The 21,362-nt window shown below is 49.8% G+C and overlaps 3 protein-coding genes across 21 annotated transcripts in view; 1 reads left to right on the forward strand and 2 right to left on the reverse strand.

The window, feature by feature from the left end:
* Positions 1-21,362, forward strand: part of BCKDHA (branched chain keto acid dehydrogenase E1 subunit alpha) — a 446,963-nt gene that overhangs the window by 225,540 nt on the left and 200,061 nt on the right. The window contains exon 1 of one of the 17 annotated variants that reach the window (XM_050768498.1): positions 1,771-1,774. The exons of 13 other annotated variants lie outside the window; for them this stretch is intronic. The gene's annotated coding sequence lies outside the window, so the exon portion shown is untranslated. Of the gene's footprint in view, positions 1-1,770; positions 1,775-4,424; positions 4,429-7,260; positions 7,265-10,353; positions 10,358-21,362 lie in introns of those variants that run through there. 3 more of the 17 variants (XM_050768497.1, XM_050768476.1, XM_050768486.1) reach the window with 3 other exon arrangements.
* DMAC2 (distal membrane arm assembly component 2) overlaps positions 1-21,362 on the reverse strand; it is a 188,174-nt gene that overhangs the window by 111,235 nt on the left and 55,577 nt on the right. The window lies entirely within an intron of this gene.
* CEACAM4 (CEA cell adhesion molecule 4) lies at positions 2,418-10,453 on the reverse strand. Of its 3 annotated transcripts, XM_050768546.1 has the most exons (7): positions 10,299-10,453; positions 9,023-9,382; positions 5,081-5,198; positions 3,993-4,045; positions 3,629-3,660; positions 3,113-3,154; positions 2,418-2,837 (listed from the first exon to the last, which is right to left on the reverse strand). In XM_050768546.1, exons 1-7 carry the CDS (start codon positions 10,360-10,362, stop codon positions 2,772-2,774), a joined length of 735 nt encoding a protein of 244 aa, XP_050624503.1. In that variant the 5' UTR covers positions 10,363-10,453; the 3' UTR covers positions 2,418-2,771. The 3 variants fall into 3 exon arrangements, with proteins under 3 accessions (XP_050624503.1, XP_050624504.1, XP_050624502.1); XM_050768547.1 differs by lacking the exon at positions 5,081-5,198 and having other exon boundaries at positions 2,459-2,837; XM_050768545.1 differs by having other exon boundaries at positions 2,459-3,154.

Consider the following 21,362-nt stretch of genomic DNA (forward strand, 5'->3'; position numbering starts at 1 on the left):
AGATAGATATTCAGATAGATCTTCAGGCCCCAGTTGTCCCTGAGGAGGATTATTTGCCTATGGGAAGAACAAGCAGATGGCAAAGGCCTCTGACACCAAGCACAAGACTCAGCCTGGAGGAGCTGGCAGAGGAGCCCAGGAGATCCCCTCAAGCATCTCCCCAAGGGCTCAGCTGGTGATGGAGGAGCAGGATGCTGAGCTCAGCAGAGGCTCCAGGTTGAGTGATGGATGTGCTTCAAAGGTCAGGCACAGAGAATCAGACGTTAATCATGGAAGGTTCCCACCATGTTGGAGGCAGAGACAGTGGCCTAAATGTCAAGGGCAGAGAGACCCTCCCTGAGGCCAAAGCAGGCTCTCAGCCCCTCAGAGACCACATCCTGGGTGCAGCAATCAGTCCTGCAGGGAGTGGCAGCAGATGTGCTAACAACCATGATGTCCAGACATGCAAATGTTTTGCAATTTGTGGATTGGAGAATAATAGCATTATCTCTGTAATAGCGTCCTCTTTCTTACAGTCCTTCTCATATAGAATAGAATGGGCAGTTTTTCCTGCAGTTCCTTCCTATCTGCAAGCTCCCTGCTGCCACCCCGGAAAAGAGCCTCACTGGGTCACTGTCCGTGGTGCTGATGTCCAGGAACTACTGAAGGGCCGGTGAGTTGTGATCTTTCAGTCACCTCTGCTCTCTTTTATTCTTAGCAACCGAGCATGTCACCAAGAAGAAGGTGCAGGGGTACTAGGGGCATGGAGAGCCCTCCGTCTCCCTCTCTCAGGACCTGGACGGTGCTGGGGATGTCACTGCAGAAACTGACGCCACAGTCAGGATGACCCCATCCAGGTGCCCATGTGTGGTTTGTGGTGAACGATGATGAGAAGATGGCCTTGAGAGGAGTGATGGACAGAACAAGGGCATTTCAAACATGTGCACATCCTCATCCCCAGATCTGTGGACATGTCACATGGTAAAGGACACTTTACAGATTAAAGGAAGGATCATGAGATGGGGAGGTTATTGTGGTTTATCCCAGGTGCATCCAAAATAACAAGGCTCCTTCCTTTTAAGTGACAGAGGGAGGCAGGAGGAGGTGGAGATGTGGGGTTGGAAACGGCACAGAACGGTTTCAAGATGCTGCACTGCTGGCCTTGAAGATGGAGAAAGAGGACACAGTCAAGTTTGCAGGGGGCCTCTAGGAGGTGGAAAAGGAGAGGAAACGAGCTCTTCAGAAAGAACACAGTCGTGTGGGCACCTTGGTTCAGGTTTCTATGTCACTAAGCTTGTGGGAATTTGTCACAGCATCAACAGGAAACTAAAGAGGCCTCATCTTGTCTCATCTGATGCTGTGTGCAGGTGGGATCGGGGGTCATTTAGAGCTAAATCCCGATGCAAATCCTGATGTAAAACAACCCATTGCCGATTGTTTTCTTAAGTCTCATATGATGAAGAACCCGTGGCAGTGGCAGAACACCCTTGGGAACCATGTGGTTCTGTGCTTTAGTGCAGGGACTGGCTTGTTTGTGGGAAGGTGGCACTTGGTTCAAGTGAACCTACATGAGACCATCATCCTTCTAGGGGCCCTCAGGGAAGGGCTGAGAACCGCTGGCCCAGGTGTGTGGAGGAGCTGCAGGTGAGGCAGGGCTGTGGGCCAGGGAGAGGAGCAGACAGTTTGTCCCATCCCCATGGAAGCCTGCACGAGCTTTAGATGGGGGAGCCCTGCTCCTCTGACCTGGGCGCTCCTGTGTGGAGAGGAGGCTTGCTCAGTCAGATCCATGCCGGGGGGTAAAGTGGGAACTGATGGGCAATGAGGGGCTAGAGTCCTTGGTAGTGTTCAAGGACTGACTTATGGGTCTGTATTCACCTTGGTTACTCTGACAGCCCCTCTCTGTGTCCCACCAGGGATAAAGATGTCCTGAGCCAAAGCCACTGGGACAGAGGAGAACCTGGTGGCCAGGGCTAAGCACACAGGATCCTGGATTTGGGGACAGGCAAGCTCATTTGCAGAGGACAGTGATAGATGGGCCACCAGGGCCTGGGTGAAGAGGGCAGGAGGGCTCAGGACACTGGAGGCTATGTGGGGGTCACACCCATGATCTGCACCACCCATGGACGCTCCTGCATTGCTCACCTTTGTGTGGACATCAGATGGCCCCAACTTCCGCGCTCCTGAGACACCTCGTGCATTCACAGAGGGAGCCAGGCTGGGGCTGTGCATGGCCTTGGTCCCTGGGGCAGTGTGAGGACAGCCGAGTGCTCGGTTGGCTGGGCAGGGCTCCTGTGAATCCCACCCTTTCCTGTGTAGGGTCCACTCCAGCCTGACCCCCAACCCCCTATTTCTGCCTCCCAGGGAAGAGAGACTGGGGTTGAGATATGGTGAAGATGATATTTTCCCTGTGTGACCCGGGAGAGAACGACATGGAGTTTCAGGTGAGTTTCTAAGTTCCCATGAGCAGAAAAACAGCCAATGAGAGGAAGGGTCCTCTTTATTCAGATCCTTTCCGGGTGACTCTGGGTGGGCCACAGGCCCATTCACTTTCCCTGCAAGCCCCCACTTCCTATGGTGATGGGAGGCCTTTTTCCCAGCCCATCCAGAGGCCAGGGCAGCCTGTCAGGGTCTCCAGATATCTAGGAGAGGCCCCTTTCCTCCCTGTCCCCAGGCCAGTGTCTTCTCAGGACTCAGAGCTGGTTCTCTGGCTCAGGCTTCATGTCCTTCCCTGTCCCCAGGGCTGGAGTCTTTGGGTACCTCCGTCAACCCACAGGAGCAGCTCCTGGGGGAACCTAAGAGACCACATCTGCTTTGTGGTCAATCCGGCAGTAAATGTTTGCGTCAGAGTGTAGCAATTCCTGTAAAAACAGAGAAGAGGCCTCGACCCCTGTGGCCTTCTAAAACAGGGTCTGGCATCTCCCAGGCTCTGAGCCCACCCAGGGCTGCTCTGGTGCTGAACCTGGCTGTGCTCAGGGGATTCCTGCTCCCAGGCCCCTCCCTCCTCTGCTCACCACCCCCTGTTCTCATTTTCACTGCGTTTTCCTGAATCTCAGAGCTCAGCCAGGTGCTGTTGGGGGTAGATCCTGGGTCCCCCGGGGCCTGCGGGACCAGAACATCCATGGCCCACACTCACCTCATACAGGGGAGTGGCTGTCCTGGGGCCAGGTAGGGGAGCCTGGGCAGGGGAGAGAGGGGATGTCAGGGGACAGCGAGGGAGATCCATGGAAGCCCAGCCCAGGACTTACTTCCCTGCCTCTACTTCCAGGCATTTTCCCTCAGGAGTGACCAGCTCTGCCCCTGAGCTCAGCCTCCCAATGTGGACACAGTACCCCGACCCCTGTCCTGGCTGGGCCCACCCCACACCCTTGTGAATGTGGGCCCCTGACTGATGCTCCCAGTGTCCACTCTGCACCTGCTGGACTCCAGGGGTCTCCTCAGGCAATGGAGGGTCCCAGGGTGGGGTCAGCACAGGGTGTGGGTGGTCCTGGCCCTGTAGGGAGGCCGGGACCTTGGCCAGAGGGGCTCACTTTGACCTGACTGTTTGGGGAAAGGTGGGGCTGTGCTGTGCTGTGGGGTTGATGGTCCCCCTGCCCTGAGCCTGCACTACTGGGACCCCAGTAGAAAGGGGCTGGGGAGGGAACAGGCTTACCGAGAAGGCAGATCTGTGAGAGGGACCGTGGCCTGGGGACAGAGACAGGAGTGAGCAGCAGGGTGGGAGGAGGGCCTGGACCCCTCCTGCAGGAGGATGTGAGGGTCCTCAGCTCCCAGAGAATCAGGGAGAGGGAACCTCTTCCCAGGGGAGACCTGAGCAGCTGAGGTTGAGGAGGTGACCCACGACCCAGAGCCCACAGATCAGTCTGACTAAGCCAGTCGGGGTCCTCCGTGTCATGTTTCCTGATATCCTCCTTGCAGCCCCAAGGAAAGGGTCAGAGGCCCCCAGAGGGTGACTGGCAGGAGTGGACACTGTAGGGCAGACCTAGGGGCTTCCACACCTGGGCTGAAGGGACACTCACCGGGGGTGGAGGCTGGGGGCCTCTGCGTCCTGAGGTCACGCTGGATGCTGGCCCTAGGAAAGGTCAAGGGTTATTGATGAGGGTGCAGGGAGAAATCACACGTTTAGGGACAGAATAAGGACAAGGAAGGGATTCCATTTTCAAGGACTGGAGTGAAGGCCTCCTGTCTCCATCAATTTCGTGGTAGGAGCGGCTGAGGAGGGGAGCTGAGGAAAGGCCTTAAGCAGCCACATCTGTCCTGGCCAGAGAGGAAGGACCCCCAGGCAGACTCCGGGTGAGGAGAACATTGACCCAGAGACCCAGGAAAGGGACTGAGGATACAGGGAGGGAATCAGACCACCGGGGGGGTTTGCCTGAGAGGAAGGGTCAAGGCCCCAGAAGGAAAGCAGGGCCGTCCGTGTGTGCAGGGCCGTCCGTGTGTGCAGGGCACTGGGGGAGCTGGGGGCACGAGGAGGCAAGGAGCATGCATTAGATTCTCCTAGAACTCAGTGTCTCTGCCGTGGCCAGACCCTCCTTTCGGGCTTGGAGATGCTGAAATGGGGCAATGGGTTTTTCCTGTCTCTCTCCACCCCTTGGCAAGAGACATAAAGGACAGCAGGTCCTTAGGTCCAGGTTCTCCCGTCTCACACCTCATGTAACAGCAGTTACAGCATCAATCACGGCAGGATGCTGACCCCACCCAGCCTGTCCAGGCTTTGCATGACCGTTTCCAGGACCCCCACCTTGGATCTCAAGCCTGCAAATCGCCCTCTCACTGGGTGGGTAAATTCAATGAACAGCAGGAGGTACCAGGTTCTGAGCACTCCCGTCCTATCTCCCTCCCTTCCTTCCTCCCTCCAGGCAGCTGTGACTTTGCTGTGTTAGGGAACTAGGACCACACTCAGGGGTGCAAACTTAATGGTGCCACATTCATAAAGGAGGAGGCAGCCTAGGATCAGCAGCTGGCAAGGGAGGAGCCATGGAATGAGAGGGAAGGATCCCTTGGGAGGACAAGGAGAGCCTGGCCCTGAATACAGGGCGGGGTCTCCCTCCTCCCGGACTGGAATCAGCCTGGGGGGTGGGAGGAGGCTGCAGAAAAGCTGTGATACCTTCCAGTCCTGGCGAGGAGCAGGAAACACACCAGGGCGGCCACCAGAGCCACCCCGACCAGGACCCCAGTCACGATGCCAGCGACAGCCCCCACAGGAAGGCCTGGGACGTTGTTTTCTGCAGAAAGGGGAAGGCAAAGGGGACAAGGCCCAAGTCTGTTCCAAGGGAAACCATGAGGGGCCTTGCAGGGCAGGGGCACGGTCAGGGAGGAAGGAAATGCTCCAGAGCCTGAGTGCGGTCTCTTGTGCTGTCCTCATAGCTGACTCCCTTGCTCTCCACGGTTGCACCATTTTCTGTGTCTCAGGCTTGAAACATTGGGATGCACTGACTCCTACATTCTCCCACAGGTGCCTGCACCTCGCCCTGCTCCTGTGCCTTTAAATCCCTTCTTCCTCTCACTTCATGCCTCTTCCCTCTGTTTTCTTTTTGGACGGAGTCATTCTCTGTCACCCAGGCTGGAGTGCAGTGACGCAATCTTGGCTCACTGCAACCTTCATCTCCCAAGTTCAAGTGATTCTCCCGCCTCAGCCTCCCAAGCAGCTGGGATTACAGGTGTGTGCCACCACGCCAGGCTAATTTTTGTATTTTTAGTAGAGATTTCACCGTGTTGTCCAGGCTGGTCTCAAACTCCTGATCTCAGGTGACCTGCCCGCCTTGGCCTCCCAAAGTGCTGGGATTACAGGCATGAGCCACCATGCCCAGTCATCTTTCTGTTTCTTCTTTTCCATGCCATGATTGTCATAGACAGCGAGCCCTCGCCATCAACTCAATGCTGATGAGCGGGGATGATGCTCTTTGACTGTTTTCAGGGGACTTCCATGTGCCAGGCCCAGTGGGCACCAACCTACCTACAGCTCCTCTCATCCTCGCATCACCTTGAGGGAGGGGGCGTCACCTCCAGCTGCAGAGTTAGCATCTGAGACTTACGGTGCCTCAGTAAGCCAAGGAAGGTCACAGAACTCGTACATGATACAACCAAATTTTTACTGCATTGTTCCTGATTTTATCGCTAATAACAACAATATCAAAAAATAAGAACCCTAGTTGACAGCATCAAGGGAGCTCACACCCTGTGTGTAACTCTGCTTTAATCTCTTTAATCTCCTAATAAACATCCTCACAACCACCCTGAGATCCAGGTGTTACAGTGAGTTTGATCTCTAGCATATGTGTAGTGAGACAGATGATAGGTGATAGATAGATAGACAGATAGATAGACGGATAGATAGATAGATAGATAGATAGATAGATAGATAGATAGATGTATGTTGTTGTTATTCTTTCTTAGCCTGTCCATCTCTCTGCTCACATCACCCTCTGTTCTGCACATTGTCTATGCTCTCCATTGCAGCCTTTAGCATATTAGCTAGAGTTGCCTTTTCATTCGTTTACTTGTTTTTGAGACAGAATCTCGCTCTATTGCCCAGGCTGGAGTGCAGTGGTGTGATTTCGGCTCACTGCAACCTCTGCCTCCCCGGTTCAAGCAATTCTCCTGCCTCAGCCTCCTGAGTGTCTAGGATTACAGGCTCCCACCACCATGCCTGCCTAATTTTTAGTAGAGACGGGGTTTCGCCATGTTGGCCAGGCTGGTCTCGAACTCCTGACCTCAGGTGATCCGCCCACCTCGGCCTCCCAAAGTGCTGGGATTACAGGCGTGAGCCACCGCTCCTGGCCCTAGAGTTGTTTTAAATTCCTGGTCTGATAATTTCAATATCCCTGCCACTTCTGCATCTGGTTCTGATGCTTGTTCTGTCTTTCAAACTGAATTATTATTTTTTCTTTTTGCTCTAGTTTGTCTTGTAGTTTTTGTTGAAAGCCAGGACATGATATACTGGGCAACAGGAAATTGGGTGAGCAGACGTTCAGTGAAGCGGTGGTGAGTATCGGGAGGGAGGGGTTCTGTGGTCCTGGATGGAGTCTGTGCCCTGGGCTGTGAATGTCACAAGTGCCTCTTGGTTTTTTCTCCCCCTTAGGTGGGACATGATGGCTTGAGGGGACTGAAGTTGGATATTTCCCCTCCCCTCGGTCAGTTAGGCTCCCATAAACCCCCAGCAGGTTAGACTCTGGTAAAATAACAATTTTTTCCTGCCAGCTAGTAACTATCTGGACTTGCTAAGAAGAACAGATGCTCTGGCATATTTTAAATATTTACTTTTTTCTGCTCCCCAGAAAGGATGGGGGGGATTATTATGGGATATTCACAGTGAGAACCAGGTAGAGCTGCAGGACGGAAGGCAAAAGTATGGGGCTCCCCGCAAGCCCGATCTCTCCCCTGAAAACCTTCCCACAGCCCTGCAGCCCCAGAGTCAGATGAGACTCAGCTCCCAGAGGCAGATTTAGGGGAAAGGGGCCAGAGGAATGGGACATGGGTCTTAGCCCCTAGAGGGACAGAAAACAGGTGTGGTGGCCAGAACCTCCTAGGATCTTGTATCCAGGTCTGTGTCTCTGAAGAAGTTATAGATCATTCCTTCATTCATTCCCTCCCTCCTTCATAAGAGAACTACAGAGTGTGTGTCTCACATTGGGCCCAGAACCTCCTAGGATCTTGTATCCAGGTCTGTGTCTCTGAAGAAGTTATAGATCATTCCTTCATTCATTCCCTCCCTCCTTCATAAGAGAACTACGGAGTATGTGTCTCACCCTGGGCCCTGGCTGGTGCAGGGTGTGAAAGGGGGAGAAAGCAAAGTCCTCCCCTTTATCCTCCCATCGGAATGATACCAACACATCAGGAAACACACGATTTCATGTCCAGAGATGGGGATGTGGACCTGAGCAAGGAGGCCTGAACTTCCCCAGCACTGACTAATTGTTGAGGCGGGTGATTTAGTCAAGAAAGAACTGAGTAATTCTGTATTTACTCGTAACTCTCCAGACCAGAATCTCCCCCTTTGAGCTGTAGACACCTAAGAAGAAAACATCTGAACCGGTGGCTGCTCTGAGGTCCACGGACACCTAATAAGGCACCAGGGAAGAAGGAGAGGACGTGGCAGTAGCTGCAGACAGTCCTCCCGTGACTCTGCCAGCTGCGATCTGCCCACCCTGGCCAGTGTCTGTATCTCTCTGTGCCTCAGTTTCCCCTCCATACAATATGTAAATGGGAAATGGTCTGTGGCTTGCCACTTTGTCTGTGGATGAACTTTAAATTATTCACAGGATCTGACATGAAGCTTGGCACAGAGGAGGTGTTCACATCAACAGCCTCTGTCATTATTTGCCTCCATGAGAGAGCACCCCTGGGCATGATCCCTGGTGGACAAGAAGCTGCCAGGAACATTTTCTCACCTCTGTTCCTACCCCTGGGCCACTGACTGCCCAAGGGCATCTCTTAAGCTCCCCATTCAGAGGGCCGATGCCCTAGTAATCCTGTCCACCTGTCCTCTCCGGACTGAGTCCCAGGTAAAGTGGTAGGCTCTGTCCTTGTCCAGATGAGACTCTGGGAGTTGAGCCGGCGCTGGTGAGAAGCTGCAGGAACCACAGCCCACAGACAGTTTGTAAATCCTTGCTCCCAGTCAGCCCTGCCCAGGAGACCACGCCCAAGCCCTGGCCCAGGCTTCCCGGGGTCACCTGGAGTCAGGAGCCTTGAGGCTGAGCTTCTCTGTGAGGATCCCAGGACCCCCTCAGGCGAGGCCCTGACCCAGTTCTCCAGAGTCTTTCTCAGGGTCAGGTTCATGGGGAGGGCACGGGGTGCTTGGCTGAGACTGACCTCCCCCTGCTGAGGCCCCCCCACTCCGCCTCCATTCAGCGAGTGTCTGCCGGGTCTGGATGCAGGAAAGGAATTCTGATCTGTTGAAGTTTACCTCCTACATGTGTGTCCTGCACTAAATGCTCAAATCTCAACACAAAATGCAGAGGGGAATGCAGGCACAGCCCAGGCCTGACAATCTCATGTGTGTGAAGCGGAACTGACCCCCAACACCCAGAGGTATGGGGGAATCACTCACGGTGTACGTGGAGCTGGCCAGTTGCTTGGTCGGAGTCATAATTGGCGTTTATGGTTCGTAGGGTGTAGGATCCTGCGTCCTCCAGGGTGACGTTTTGGAACAGCAGGGATCCGTTGGAGTATATTGTCTCTCGACCGCTGTATGCAGTCCCTGGGATATTTACTTGAACGTCTATCAAATAACCAGCAATGAGAGGGCTCCCTTCTGCCGTTTTCCCCTTGTGCCAATAATAGGCTTGAATAGTCTCTGAAATATTGCAGGCCAGTAGAAGAACATCCTTTCCCTCTGCAGCACTGGACGGCAGGGCTTCGAGAGTGAACTGGACAGTGGTGGGCAGGTCCCAGAAGGTTAAAAGTGAGGCTAGGAGGTGAAGAGAGCATCAGTCAATACCGGGACCTAGGTAGTGGGATGGAAAGATAAGGCCCTGGGTCCTCAGCGGGTCTCCTCCTCCCTCAGTCTTGGAGTGTGTGTGTGTACGCGCGTGTGTGTGTGTCCCCCCCTGGGTCAGCAGCACTACCCCCATTCCTTCAACACCTCTGACCTTGGCATTTTCTGGTGTGGAATCCTCTTCCCCAGGGGTCTGCATGGCTCCCTCCACGCTACTCTCAGATCCTGCTCACATCAGGGTGTTTTGGGGAGACCTCTCCCCTGATACCTCCTCTAGAGACCCTGGGTCTTCCCTTTCTGAACTTGTCCTGCTCTGCTCCCTCCGGAGCTCTTGTCAACACCTGACCTCACATTCCAGATCTCTTTGCATGTCTGTCTTCCTCCCCATGAGAGTGTGAGCTCCGTGAGGACAGGGACTTGTGTGATCTTGGTTGCACCCCAGTGCCTGGGACAGGCTGCAGACTCCTATGGATGAATTCATAGCATTCCCAGGGCCTCCAAGTCCTGAGGTTTATTTCCCAGTGTCTGAGGTTGTTGGCTAAGAACAGTGTTTTATGCCCTGGTTGTGTTTTTATTTGAAGTGTCATCTGATAATAGTTGTTATTCTCATTTTTCAAAATGTAGTGGTCAGTGATGATTAACTAGGAAACAAGAACACTTGAGATTTTCCTGCCTTTTACCAATTTCAGTTCACTGAGATTTTCCTGTGGTGACCCCTGCCCCTCTATGGTGTTCTCTCTCTTATCTAGCCTCCAACAGAAGCCCTCAGTCCCCTCTCAGAGCCCCAGGAGACCCCAGCTAGAAGCCCTCTGTCCCCTCCTACCCAAGAGACTCCAGTCAGTCTCCGTGCTCCCTCCTCCCACCCACTCCCAGAGAGTCCTCCCCTCACCTGTGATCAGAAGCCCCTGCCAGGGCCTGTGCCCTCCATGGGGAGCAGCTGAGGGGGGGCCCATGGTCTCTGCTGCCTGCTTGTCCTCCGTGGAGGGGAGCTTGGGCTCCAGGAATGCTCTTGTCAGAGCTGCTGTGACTGTTAGGTCTGCTGACCTTCCTCCTTCTGTGCTGAGCCTCCTCCAGGGCAGAAGCACTTCCCAGGGCCAGGGCCAGAGGCGGGGTTCTGCCCAGGTCACCCCTCTGCCCCCTCTCCTCTCATTTCTGCCTTTTTTTGTCCCTCCTTCCCCTTTCTCTTCTGTGTACATTACAGTTTCCTAACCATACTTTGAGAAGCAGGGTTGATGGAGTCCGCTGTCCCCAGAGAGGGTGACCTGTCACCCCTGCACTGACCCTTTGGGAATGTCACCACACACAGAGGTACTCTGGGGTCTCCCAAACTCGGGGAACTGTTTCCCTTTGTGACACAGAAACCCAGCTGGGCCCTCAGGTCTCCTCATGCTCCCCAATTCTCAGGGAGTGTGGGATGATACCCAGCAAGGAAGTGACAGAGGTGGCTCTGTGGGAGAGAAAGTGGGGGGCAACTGTGGGGGACCAGTCCTCTCTCTCCAGTGTCACCAGCCTTGCCTCTGACCCAGGGACACAGATCCAGGCCTGGGAATCTTAGGAGGATCCCCAGCTCCTGGATGTGGAGGGAGATGTCCTGCATGTCCTGGGAAGAGAGGACTGTGGTGGAGGGAGGTGGGTGGCTCTGGGTTCTGCTGTCCTCGAGGAGGGATTCAGGGAGATCCTCCTTCTCCGTGTCTGTTGGCTGCGCTGTGGCTCAGGGCCTGTCCATGTTCTCCCTGACCATCCCAGGTGGCCTCTGTCCTCTGCGAAGCTGACCGTCCTGTTGTCACTGTGCCTTCCCCAGGCATGGTGCCAGGAGAAAGTGGAGAACTGAGCAGAGAATCCCGGCAGAGCAGGATCCTCAGAGGCTCCAGGAAGGAGCGGGAGAGACAGAGCAGACACATGGGAGGGACTGGAAGGGCCTGCTGGAGCAAAGGATGGAAACCAGGCTTCACCTCCACCTCCTTAGCAAAGCCAGCTTCCTGTCCAGGGGAACCCATTTCCTGTGTGTTGTCTGTGAGCAGTGTTGCCCCCTGGAGGGCAAGAAGAGACCTGTGGTAAAAGTCAGAGACTTCCCCAGGGATGCTGACCAGGGTTCATGTGGTAGGAGTGGCCCTGGCCCCTGGGCAGAGGTGGGCTCTGACCTCCAGACTGCAGGGTCAGGTTACCCTTGGTCCTGTTCACTGCGGGTCCCCAGGATGCCCAACTCCACGCAGTGCAGAATGAGCTCAGGGAGAGGACGAGAGTTGTCCAGAGCACTCCTGGTCCTGATTTGGGAGAACTGTCCTGCAGGCAGATGGGCTGCCTCAGAAACAGCCATCCGTCCCCAAGGTTTCAAAAGAAGGGCCCAGGAAGCTGTCTCTGGGGGCTTTAGAGAGAAGACACTGGCCTGGGAGGTGGTCCCCAGAGTGCCCTGTGTTCCTCCATCACAACACTGGGGGTTCCGCCTCCAGGTCGTCTGTGTCCCTGTCTGTCGTCTGCCCCAAGCCTCCCCACAGGGCCCAGGAGCTGGGGCAGTTCCCACCTGGAGACTCCACAAAGGGATACCTGGTTCCTCTATTAGAACAGGGGAGGCCCCATGACCCTCAGTCCCTCTGAGATGGAAACAAAGGCAGATCCTGGGTTATCCTGTCCCCTCCTGCAGGAGAAGTTCCCCTGGATCCCCTGGTGAAATGTCTGCAAGGACCGTAGGCAGATGTCCCAAATACTGGGGACCTTGAGGGTGGGGAGTCACTCCCTGACTTTCTTGTGGTCATTCTGCCCTGGTGGAAGATCCACCTGGGATCGAATATCCAGAGTTTGTGCCAGTTTCAGTGTGTTTGTGAGAAGGACATATGTTAGAGGCTGGAGGGGATGTCAGTGAATGATGTCAGGGAATTAATTGGGTTTGACCCCTCACTGTTAGAAAGACCCTGAATTCCCTCCCGATGCTACTAGGGTAAAAGCCCTGTTCTTGTGTCATTTATCTACGTTAATGCAAATAGAGTTTATTAAGGGTCTGCTCCAGCCCTGCCCTTGGACCACTCTAAAGCAAGATTCCAGCCCCTGTGGGTGGGTCCCACTGAGGCCATGTACAGCCCACAGAATTGACGTCCCAAGTCCAGGAGGACAGAGAATCAGATCATCCCCTCCTGCATGCCACAATGGCACCAGTTGCGAAGACATCAACAAGTCCCGTCTTCTTAGGGCCACTCAGTCATCCAGAGACACCAGGACACCTCACACTTCCTACGGCGTCAATCTTTGTCCACCAGACTTCCTTGCACACCATAAGCCCACTGAGAAACCTGGAGCACCTCCTGCTCTGGGCATCAGAACTGTCCCAGGCTGTGTGCCCAGGGCATCCTCCATCTGCAAGACCTCGATTCCTCCCACAAGTGCAGTGTCTACATTTTGGCTCCCCCAGAACATGCTTTGAGAAGCAACTCTTATTTGGATCCCTGTCCCATAACAGGATGAGCTGCGTTCCTCTGTGCTGACCTCCGCTGTGTCCTGGGTGTGGATCTCTTATGCACCACACAGAGAGTCCCTAGGGTCCCCAAACCCAGTTTTTTTCTCTGTGACACAGAAGCCCCTCTGTGCATTCAGAGTCTTCCTAGTGTTCTCTAATGGCGGGGAAGGTTGGATTGACTCCCAACAAGGAGGTCACAGAGATGTCCAGGGAGAGGGTTCCTAGAAATGGACACATGGGGCTAACATCCATGTCTAAGATTCTTAGTTTTCCTTTCTGCAGCACTATGAGACTTTAGTTTTACAGATGTAACTGAAGATGAAGCCTGGTACTACAGTATTATGTCTCCAAGCCTCAGATACTTATAGACCATCTCTATAATGTTTTCTACAGTTTGTACCACCTTTATTATTATTGACTTCATACATTATTCTAAATACATTTACTTTACAAAACATCCTGTCCCAGCAGCGTGCAATGGCTTACACTGTAATTCCAGGTATTTGAAAGGCTAAAGTGGGGGGATCACTTGAAGCCAGGAGTTTGAAACAAAACATCCTTGTCCTTTGCAATATTGTCCATGAAATTAGAGGTTTTGTGGATTTGCTTAAAATTGTTTCTAACATGCATTAAAATAAACATATAACTATTAAAGTTTCTTAAAAGCTTATTTATGTTCTACCTAAAGTCAGTTTTGGGAAACACTGATACAGTGGAATAACCTTGGACTTTATATCCAGAGAGACCTGGGACTCGCTTGATTCTGTCACTTAACTGTGCCATCTTGCACGAGTCACTTGGCTTCTTTGATACTCGATTCCACAATTTTAAAAATGATGATGGTAAAATCCACTTTGCAGAGCTGTTAGGAATAAGGATTGCTTCAGCCGGGAGGTGGAGGTTGCAGTGAGCTATGATGGCACCACAGCACTCAAGCCTGGATGACGGAGCAAGACTGTCTCAAAAAAAAAAAAAAAAAAAAAGAAGAAAGAAAGAAAGAAAGAAAGAAAGAAAGAAAGAAAGAAAGAAAGAAAGAAAGAAAGAAAGAAAGAAAGTTACTGCCACTTGTTAGGACTTGTGGTGCATCTGTCATTGTTTTCATTTCCTAGTTCCACTACCTATGTGTTCTGTGATTTTGATCAAGTTGCCTAACTTTTCTTGTTCCTCATTTACCTAATTTGTAAATGTGGATAACAGTACACTAGTGTGAGTGTGTGTTATTTCCCAGCTCTGACCACTAGAGGGCCTAGAAGCACGGGCACCCACTGGCAATGGACGTGTCGGTGCCCGTGGTTTACAAACATCATTCTCCCATGAAAGGGTTCCCTGGAGAAATTAGCTGATCCAGGGCTGGGGCAGGAAAGCACAAGAGAAGCCTGGAGCTTTTTGTGAGGCCAGAAAGTAAGGAACCACTGGAAAAATTATGGGAATGTTTCAAAAGATTACAGATGTCAACAGGGAGCTTAGAATTACCAATTTTGGGACATGAGCAACATAATAAATAATGATAGCAATGGATTCCAACCCATAATTATCCATGAGTCCATGCTGATATAAATAATTGAACAAAGAAATAGATAAGAAAGAAGAAATAGCTCTTTCTTATAGCAGAATTCCAATTAATAAATGTAGAAGGAATTATGGAAATAAAAAATCACTATCTGGCTAACATCTCAGTAATAATTGTTTATAGGCAAGAATCAAGAAACATCCATAGATTCTAAAAATTAATGGGTAATAGTAAAATGATGCTGTAAGTATTGAGTACCAAGGAGGGGTGGAAGGAAGTATGGTGAGAAGAAACAGGCTACTTGCTTATTCCCAAAGTATCTGTCCACAAGACACTTATTAATTACAATGAGATGAATGGTAAATTTATAGTAGAGAAACCTGGCAGACACCACCTGAACCAAGGGCTTAAAGTGAACCTCATCAGTAATGAGAGATATGGACATCCTGCGCATCCGGCTGGGATGTCCTGAGAAAGACACATCACTTCTGTGCTAATCTTGCCCAAAATACACAACCTGAAACATCCCAAGGGAACATGAGACAAACACAAATTGAGGGGCATTCTATGAAACAGCGGACCAGACCTCCTCAAAACTGTCAAGGTCCTGAGAGAGGGAAAGAGTGGGAACCTCCCCCAGGTTAGAGGAGGCCTAGGAGATGTGACAATGTTATTCAGTGTCAGATCTTGGATTGGAGTCGGGACCAGAAAAAGGACATGAGTGGGATGATTAGCAAAATTTGAATATTTGCAGATTAGTTAATATTATTGCACCAAGGCTAGTTCCCTGATTTGAACAATTATGTTGGTTATGTAAGATGTTGTTTGAAAAAAAAAAAAAAGCTTGATAAAGGATAAACTGGAACTCTATTTTTAAAGATTTTTGTTAGAAATAAACGTGATAAATGAGAAGTCAAAAAAATTTTTAAATGCTTTAGATTTCTGTAAGGCCAAAATGAGTGTATAGTGCTTAGAACAATCCTTGTGACGTAGGATTTCTTAACATGTCAGCTATTATTATAAGTACTTTTATAATTAATAAGTAAGGTTATAAGGAATGAGTAATCTAAGTAATTTATTGCCTAATGTCCTCATATATTCTCATATTTTTTCCTCTCTGCTGTGAAATCCATACTGAGCATGTACGTGGTTATTTTAAGATATAAAATAAGATTAGGCCTGGCATGGTGGTTCACACCTGTAATCCCAGCACTTTGGGAGGCCAAGGCAGGCAGATCACTTGAGGTCAGGTGTTGGAGAGCAGCCTGGCCAACATGGTGAAACCTCGCCTCTACTAAAAATACAAAAATTAGCGGGTGCGGTGGGCGCGCACCTGTAATCCCAGCTACTTGGGAGGCTGAGGAGGGAGAATCACTTGAAAGTGGGAGGCAGAGGTTGCAGTGAACAGAGATGGCACCTCTGCACTCCAGCCTGGACAACAGAGTGAGACTCCTTTTCAAGAAAAAAAAATATGTATATAATAAGATTGGGTTTTATTTTGAGAATTATTTTGGGGATAGAGGAGCTATTATTTCCTTTAGCCGCTAATAGCAGCTCAGACTCAGGCCGGTTTGCAAAACTTTGGCTAGGAAACAAAGTTTGAGCCAGGCTGCCACCCACCCAACGTGGTTTGTGATGGCGCCCCCTGGCGGCGCAGCGAGCTTTCCCGGTTCCTCACCCTCGTGCTTTAGGAGCGACTTTTAATTTAATTTAATTTTATTTTATTGTTATTTCAATAGTTTTTGGTTATATGGATAAGTTCTTCGGTGGTCGTTTCTGAGATTTTGGTGCACCCATCACCCAAGCTGTGTACGCTGTACTCAATGTGTAGTCTTCAATCCCTCACCCTTCTCCCACCCCTTCCGGCTAAGTCCCCAAAGTCCATTACATTATTCCGATGCCTTTGCATTCTCATAGCTTAGTTCCAACTTATAATTGAGAACATATGATATTTGTTTTTCCATTCCTGAGTTTCTTAGAATAATGGCCTCTAGTTCCCTTCAAGTTGCTGCAAAAGACATACTTTCCCTTTTATGGCTGAGTTAGTAGTCCATGTTGTATATATACCACATTTTCTTTGTCCACTTGTTGGTTGACGGGCACTTAGGCTGGTAGGAGTGACTTTAGAATTCCACTCGGTCTATTTATTGAACCCTTTCCAGCTCACATTGTGGATCCTTTAATCTTCACAACATGTCTCTGTTGAGACTTGAGAAGTGGTGTTTTTAGCATTTATTTTATCGATTATTTATTATTATTATTTATTCATTTATTTTGACAGGGCCTCGCTCTGTCACCCAGGCTGGAGTGCAATGGTGTTACTATACTCACTGCAGCCTCAACCACCTCCAGCTCAAATAAACCTCTGCCTCAGCCTTCCAATAGCTGGAACCTCAGGGGCACACCACCTCACTCAGCTAATTTTTAAAAAAATTTTCTAGAGACAGGGTCTCACTTTGTTGCCAGGGCTGGTCTCAAACTCCTAGCTTCAAATGCTTCTCCTGTTTCAGTCTCCCAAAGTGCTGGGATTACAAGTTTGAGCCACCAAAACTGACTGAGAAGGAGCATTTACTCATCTTAAGATGAGAAAACTGAAGTTCTAAAGGGTAAAGCAACTTGCCTTGCCCAGGGTTTCAAAGGGAGTGGCAGAGCCAGAATTTGGATCTAGGTCCCCCTGACTTCCAGGCTGAGTGTAAATGTCTAGGTGAATCTAAATGTGTATCCAGGTGGAGAAGTATTGGTGTAGAGCAGGTATTGTCAATTGGGAGTGGTTTCCCCCGGGGAGACAAGTGGCAATGTCTGGAGATATTTTTAGCTTTCATAACCGGGGTGGGGATGGGAGAGATGGAAGACTGCTATTGGCATCTAGCGAAGAAAGGCTATGTGGATGCTACTGAACAATGCACAAGGCACAGAACAGCCCCCACCACAAGGAATTGTTCAGCCCAAATGTCAGTAGAGCTGCTATGAAGCCCTGGTTGGACTTAGAAACCTGAGGATGCATTCTTGCAGTGAGCTAATGTTTGCCAAGTGCTGAGCTGGACAGCATGAGGGATATGGAAACAGTGCACCATTTGTGCTGCCAAGGAGGCTGCGGCCTAGAAAGGCAGGGGGTGGAGGCAGGAGAGGCACATGAAGGCCTTCAACATCAGGCAGCAGATGATAAGTGCCAAGAACAGAGCGTCCAGTAGGGCTAAGCCAGCTCTCAGGAGGGAGACCACATGTTTGGCTATGGGAGGAACTGAGGGAAGCTGTGGACGGTGGTTTTGAGCTGGGTGTGTGAGCAAAGTTGAGCTGATGGAAAACACAAGACCTGTAGAGGGAAGGGCAAATAGTCTAGTTTGGGTGGGGAGAGAGTATTTTTTTAGTGAGTAGAGAGGGACACGCTGGAAAAGCAGATTGGGGCTGGAGCTTTGAGTCCAGGCTGAGGACTCAAGCCAGGGTGTCTGTTATAGAGATAGAAAAGCCTTTCCTCTCTGAATGGTGGTCTAGGCCATAGGGCTACAGGGCTCAGCAGCTTCCCAAGTGCTCTCTCTACAAAGAAGGGGACGTTGGAAATCGTAGTGTAGAAGGGCAAACATCTCTTGATTTTAGGACCAATTTCATGCTGAGTATGTGACAAACCCATTTCATATCAAAGTGGCCCTTGGGTAGATGGTGTTCCCAGGTGAAAATATACATGGGGTGAGCTCTCTTCTGCATGGTTGCTCTGTGAAAGGCTGGACCACTTTATAGTGAAAACCCAGAGCAATTTGAGACCCCTAGGCAAAGGTTTGCTACCCAAAATGTGAGCTGCTACAGCAGGGCTTGCTATGGATAAAGTTATAAATATGGACACTACCTGGTGACAGGATTTTTCTAGTTTATTACTTTACCATTAAATAGCATTAAGACATGTTTGCGGCATGTATGGTGCACTGTAAAGAATATAAGCAAGGACTTCTTGACCTTCTATACATGTACAGTTGCCTTTAACACCCTCCCACCACTGCCACCATGTTTGGCCCCAGAGAAATGCATTACTCTTCTGGGGGGTTAGAGGAGAAGGCAAGAGAGCAAATCTTTGTTGAGCCAAAGATTTGCTGTGTGTGTGTATTTGCCAGCTACAGTTGTGGACACTTTCCCACACATTATCTTATTTAACTCTCTTAACACCGTTTGTATATAAGTACAGTTTACTTCTTTTGGTAAAGGGGAAGCTAGCACTGGGAAAGGCTAACTTGCCCTAAACCCCTGTAACTGAAAGAGGCTACATTTTTATGCATATGTGGCCCACTGTGCCACATTTTCTCCTCCCTTTTTTCCATTCATAGGCAATTAATCTTATTCACCTGGACTTGGGCTGCTAGAGACCATGGACATTAGTATTAGTGGCAGCAACAGAAGGAGGAAAGAGATTAGAACTTTCATTGCAATTGTTGGTGCAGCTGTAAGTCACTTGGAGAGTGTATGGAAGTTTCCCGGTTGGAGGCTCCTGATATCTGGGGATGGCTCAGGCCAGGGTACACAGCCCGGTGGTCTACGCTTTAGTCCCAGGTCAGTGTTTCCATCTGAGGGCGAGAACAGGTGAGGTGATGCTGGCCTTCCTGTTAAGTAACAAATTAGATCGTGTGTTTTCCAGAAATGTGGGAGATAAAATTTCTCAAACAAAAAAATGAGACAGAAGGTGTTGCAGTAGAGAGTTTAATACTTGCAAGGTGGCCAAGCAAAGAGGATGGGATATATTTCTCAAATCTGCCTCCCCAAGAATTTGGAGACTAAGATTTTAAAGGATTGTTTGGCGAGCAGGGGACTAGGAAATGGACACTGCTGATTGGTTGGGCTGGAAATGAAATCAGAGGGTGTCAAAATTGTCTTGTGCACTAAGGAAGTTCCTGGGTGGAGCTCACAGGACAAGTTGAGCTAGTTTCTTAGCATAGGTCAACAGTCTGGGTGGTGTCAATTGGTCCACCAGAATGCAAAGTCTAAACAACATCTCAAACTCCAGACTTAAATTTCACAACAGCAATAGAATCTATAGGAGCAATTAAAGAACATATAAATCTTGTGCCCACTGGCTACGTGACTCCTGAGCAGTAGGTAATTATAAAAACAAAACAAAACAAAAGATGGGGAGCAATGACTGTTTCCTGTTTAACTCTACCTATATCCTAGCTGAATTCAGGCCCCTACCATAATTCTAACCTTGCGACATTTCATTTGTTTTACAAAGTTGGTTTCAATTCCGGAACAAGAAGGGGATTAGTTAAACTATAAATTCCTTCTATAGTTAGGCTGGCCTATGTACAGGAATAAGCAAAGGTGGATAGTGTGTGAAGTTAGAAGCAAGATGGAGCCAGTTACATTAGATTTCTCTCGCTATTATAATTTTGCAAGGGTGGTTTCAGTCCCCCCTGGGCTTCAGCATTCCTCATTCCTGAGGTGTGAGCAGATGATGAGGTGGGAGGGGTTGATAACCGCTCTAACTTCTTCCTGATGATAGGGGACATCATTGGGGTTTATTCCAGGATAGGAGAAATGAAACTGTCTTGCTGTTTTCTTCCTATATTCATGAATGCCTGGTTGGGGACCCAAGTTTTGCATGACAAGGATATTAGTATTCACATCCCCAGCCCCAGCATAGTACTTAAGTGAACAGCAGACTGTAAGTATTGAGCCCTAATATAGGGAGTGAAAGCCCAAGTCTCAAGAGTTCTTGTGGAAGTGATCTGAAGTTTTAAGGCATCCAGATAAATAACACCAAGAACCAACCAATCAGACATGGGGTCACCGGTAGAAACCTGCGGTAGCCATCAAGTTTCTTGGAAATTTCTTTCTATCCAGATTTCAACTTCTCCTGAGGTGTTTATGTAGGTGCAGCAAGTGATGTTTCAAATTGCACAAACTCCCCTTTGTGTAGCCAACAGATTGTCTAGGACTACGCGAGCTAGCAAATTGAGGGACCTTTGTTGAACCCTAAGGCTTCTTGCAGTTTCTTCTCAACAATCAATCCAAAGGTAGCAGACAAATTCCTGATCATGTCTCTGTTGCCTTAAACTCCATAACTAGGAACAAATATCCCTAGAAGGCTCTGCCACCAGGTATCTTGATATCTGCCTGAAGTCCTCTTTTTGCTCTATGGGGAAATAGGTATAATTTTTCACTGTGAAGATAGGCTGAGAAGGGAGTTACAAAATGTCCCAGTAAGCAGGAGCCCTTGATATGCAGGCTATTGAGACATAGGTGGGCTCATCCTAACAGAGCCTGCAGATACCTGTATGAACTGGGTGAATTCCTCCATTGCAGGGTCCCAAAGTAACTTGGGGTTCCTGGGCCTGTCAGAAAGTGGCATTCTTTACTTACCTCACATCAGAAATCCTGTAAAGGGACTACATAGACAAGGTACAAGACCAGGTTTTCCAAGGGGCTTTTATTGGCTCTATAAGTCAACTTCAATCTCTGAATGCAGGTTGCTCATTCCAAAGATAGCTCACTGAAAGAGAAATTCAAGCCAAGAAATCAGAAGCTGTCCATGAAAGGGGATAAGATCAATAAATGGCAAAAGGCACACAGATATCAAACCAGAAAAATCTGCCAGAACTAGACATCAAACCCAGGCCACTGCAGTGAGAGGGCAAACCTTAGCTCCTGAGCTACAGTGTGGGGCAGTCTCCATCGCTATTCCCAGAAGGAATCCAAAGCAGGCAGTGTTCAGCTTACAGAAGATTTTTTTCTAAAATTTTTTATTAATTAAAACATTATAGAGGAGACAAACAGTTGTTCTTACCATTTGCTCAATTGATTTGCACACAGAGATAAAGGCCAGAAGCCTGACTGGTTAAAAAAAAAAATCTTACCCTTTTGCCAGCTTGTCAGGTTTCTCCTGGGTTCCCTTTGTCTGTGGCTTCCAGAAGACCAGAGTTGGGGTCAAGCTACTTTGTAAAAGAAAATCATCCTTTTCCACTTCATGGAATCATAAGCAAAAGGCCTCCCAATTTTGCAAGATGCAGTCACAG

This window comes from Macaca thibetana, chromosome 19 (assembly GCF_024542745.1).
Source record: "Macaca thibetana thibetana isolate TM-01 chromosome 19, ASM2454274v1, whole genome shotgun sequence".
NCBI classification, from domain to species: Eukaryota; Metazoa; Chordata; class Mammalia; order Primates; family Cercopithecidae; genus Macaca; species Macaca thibetana.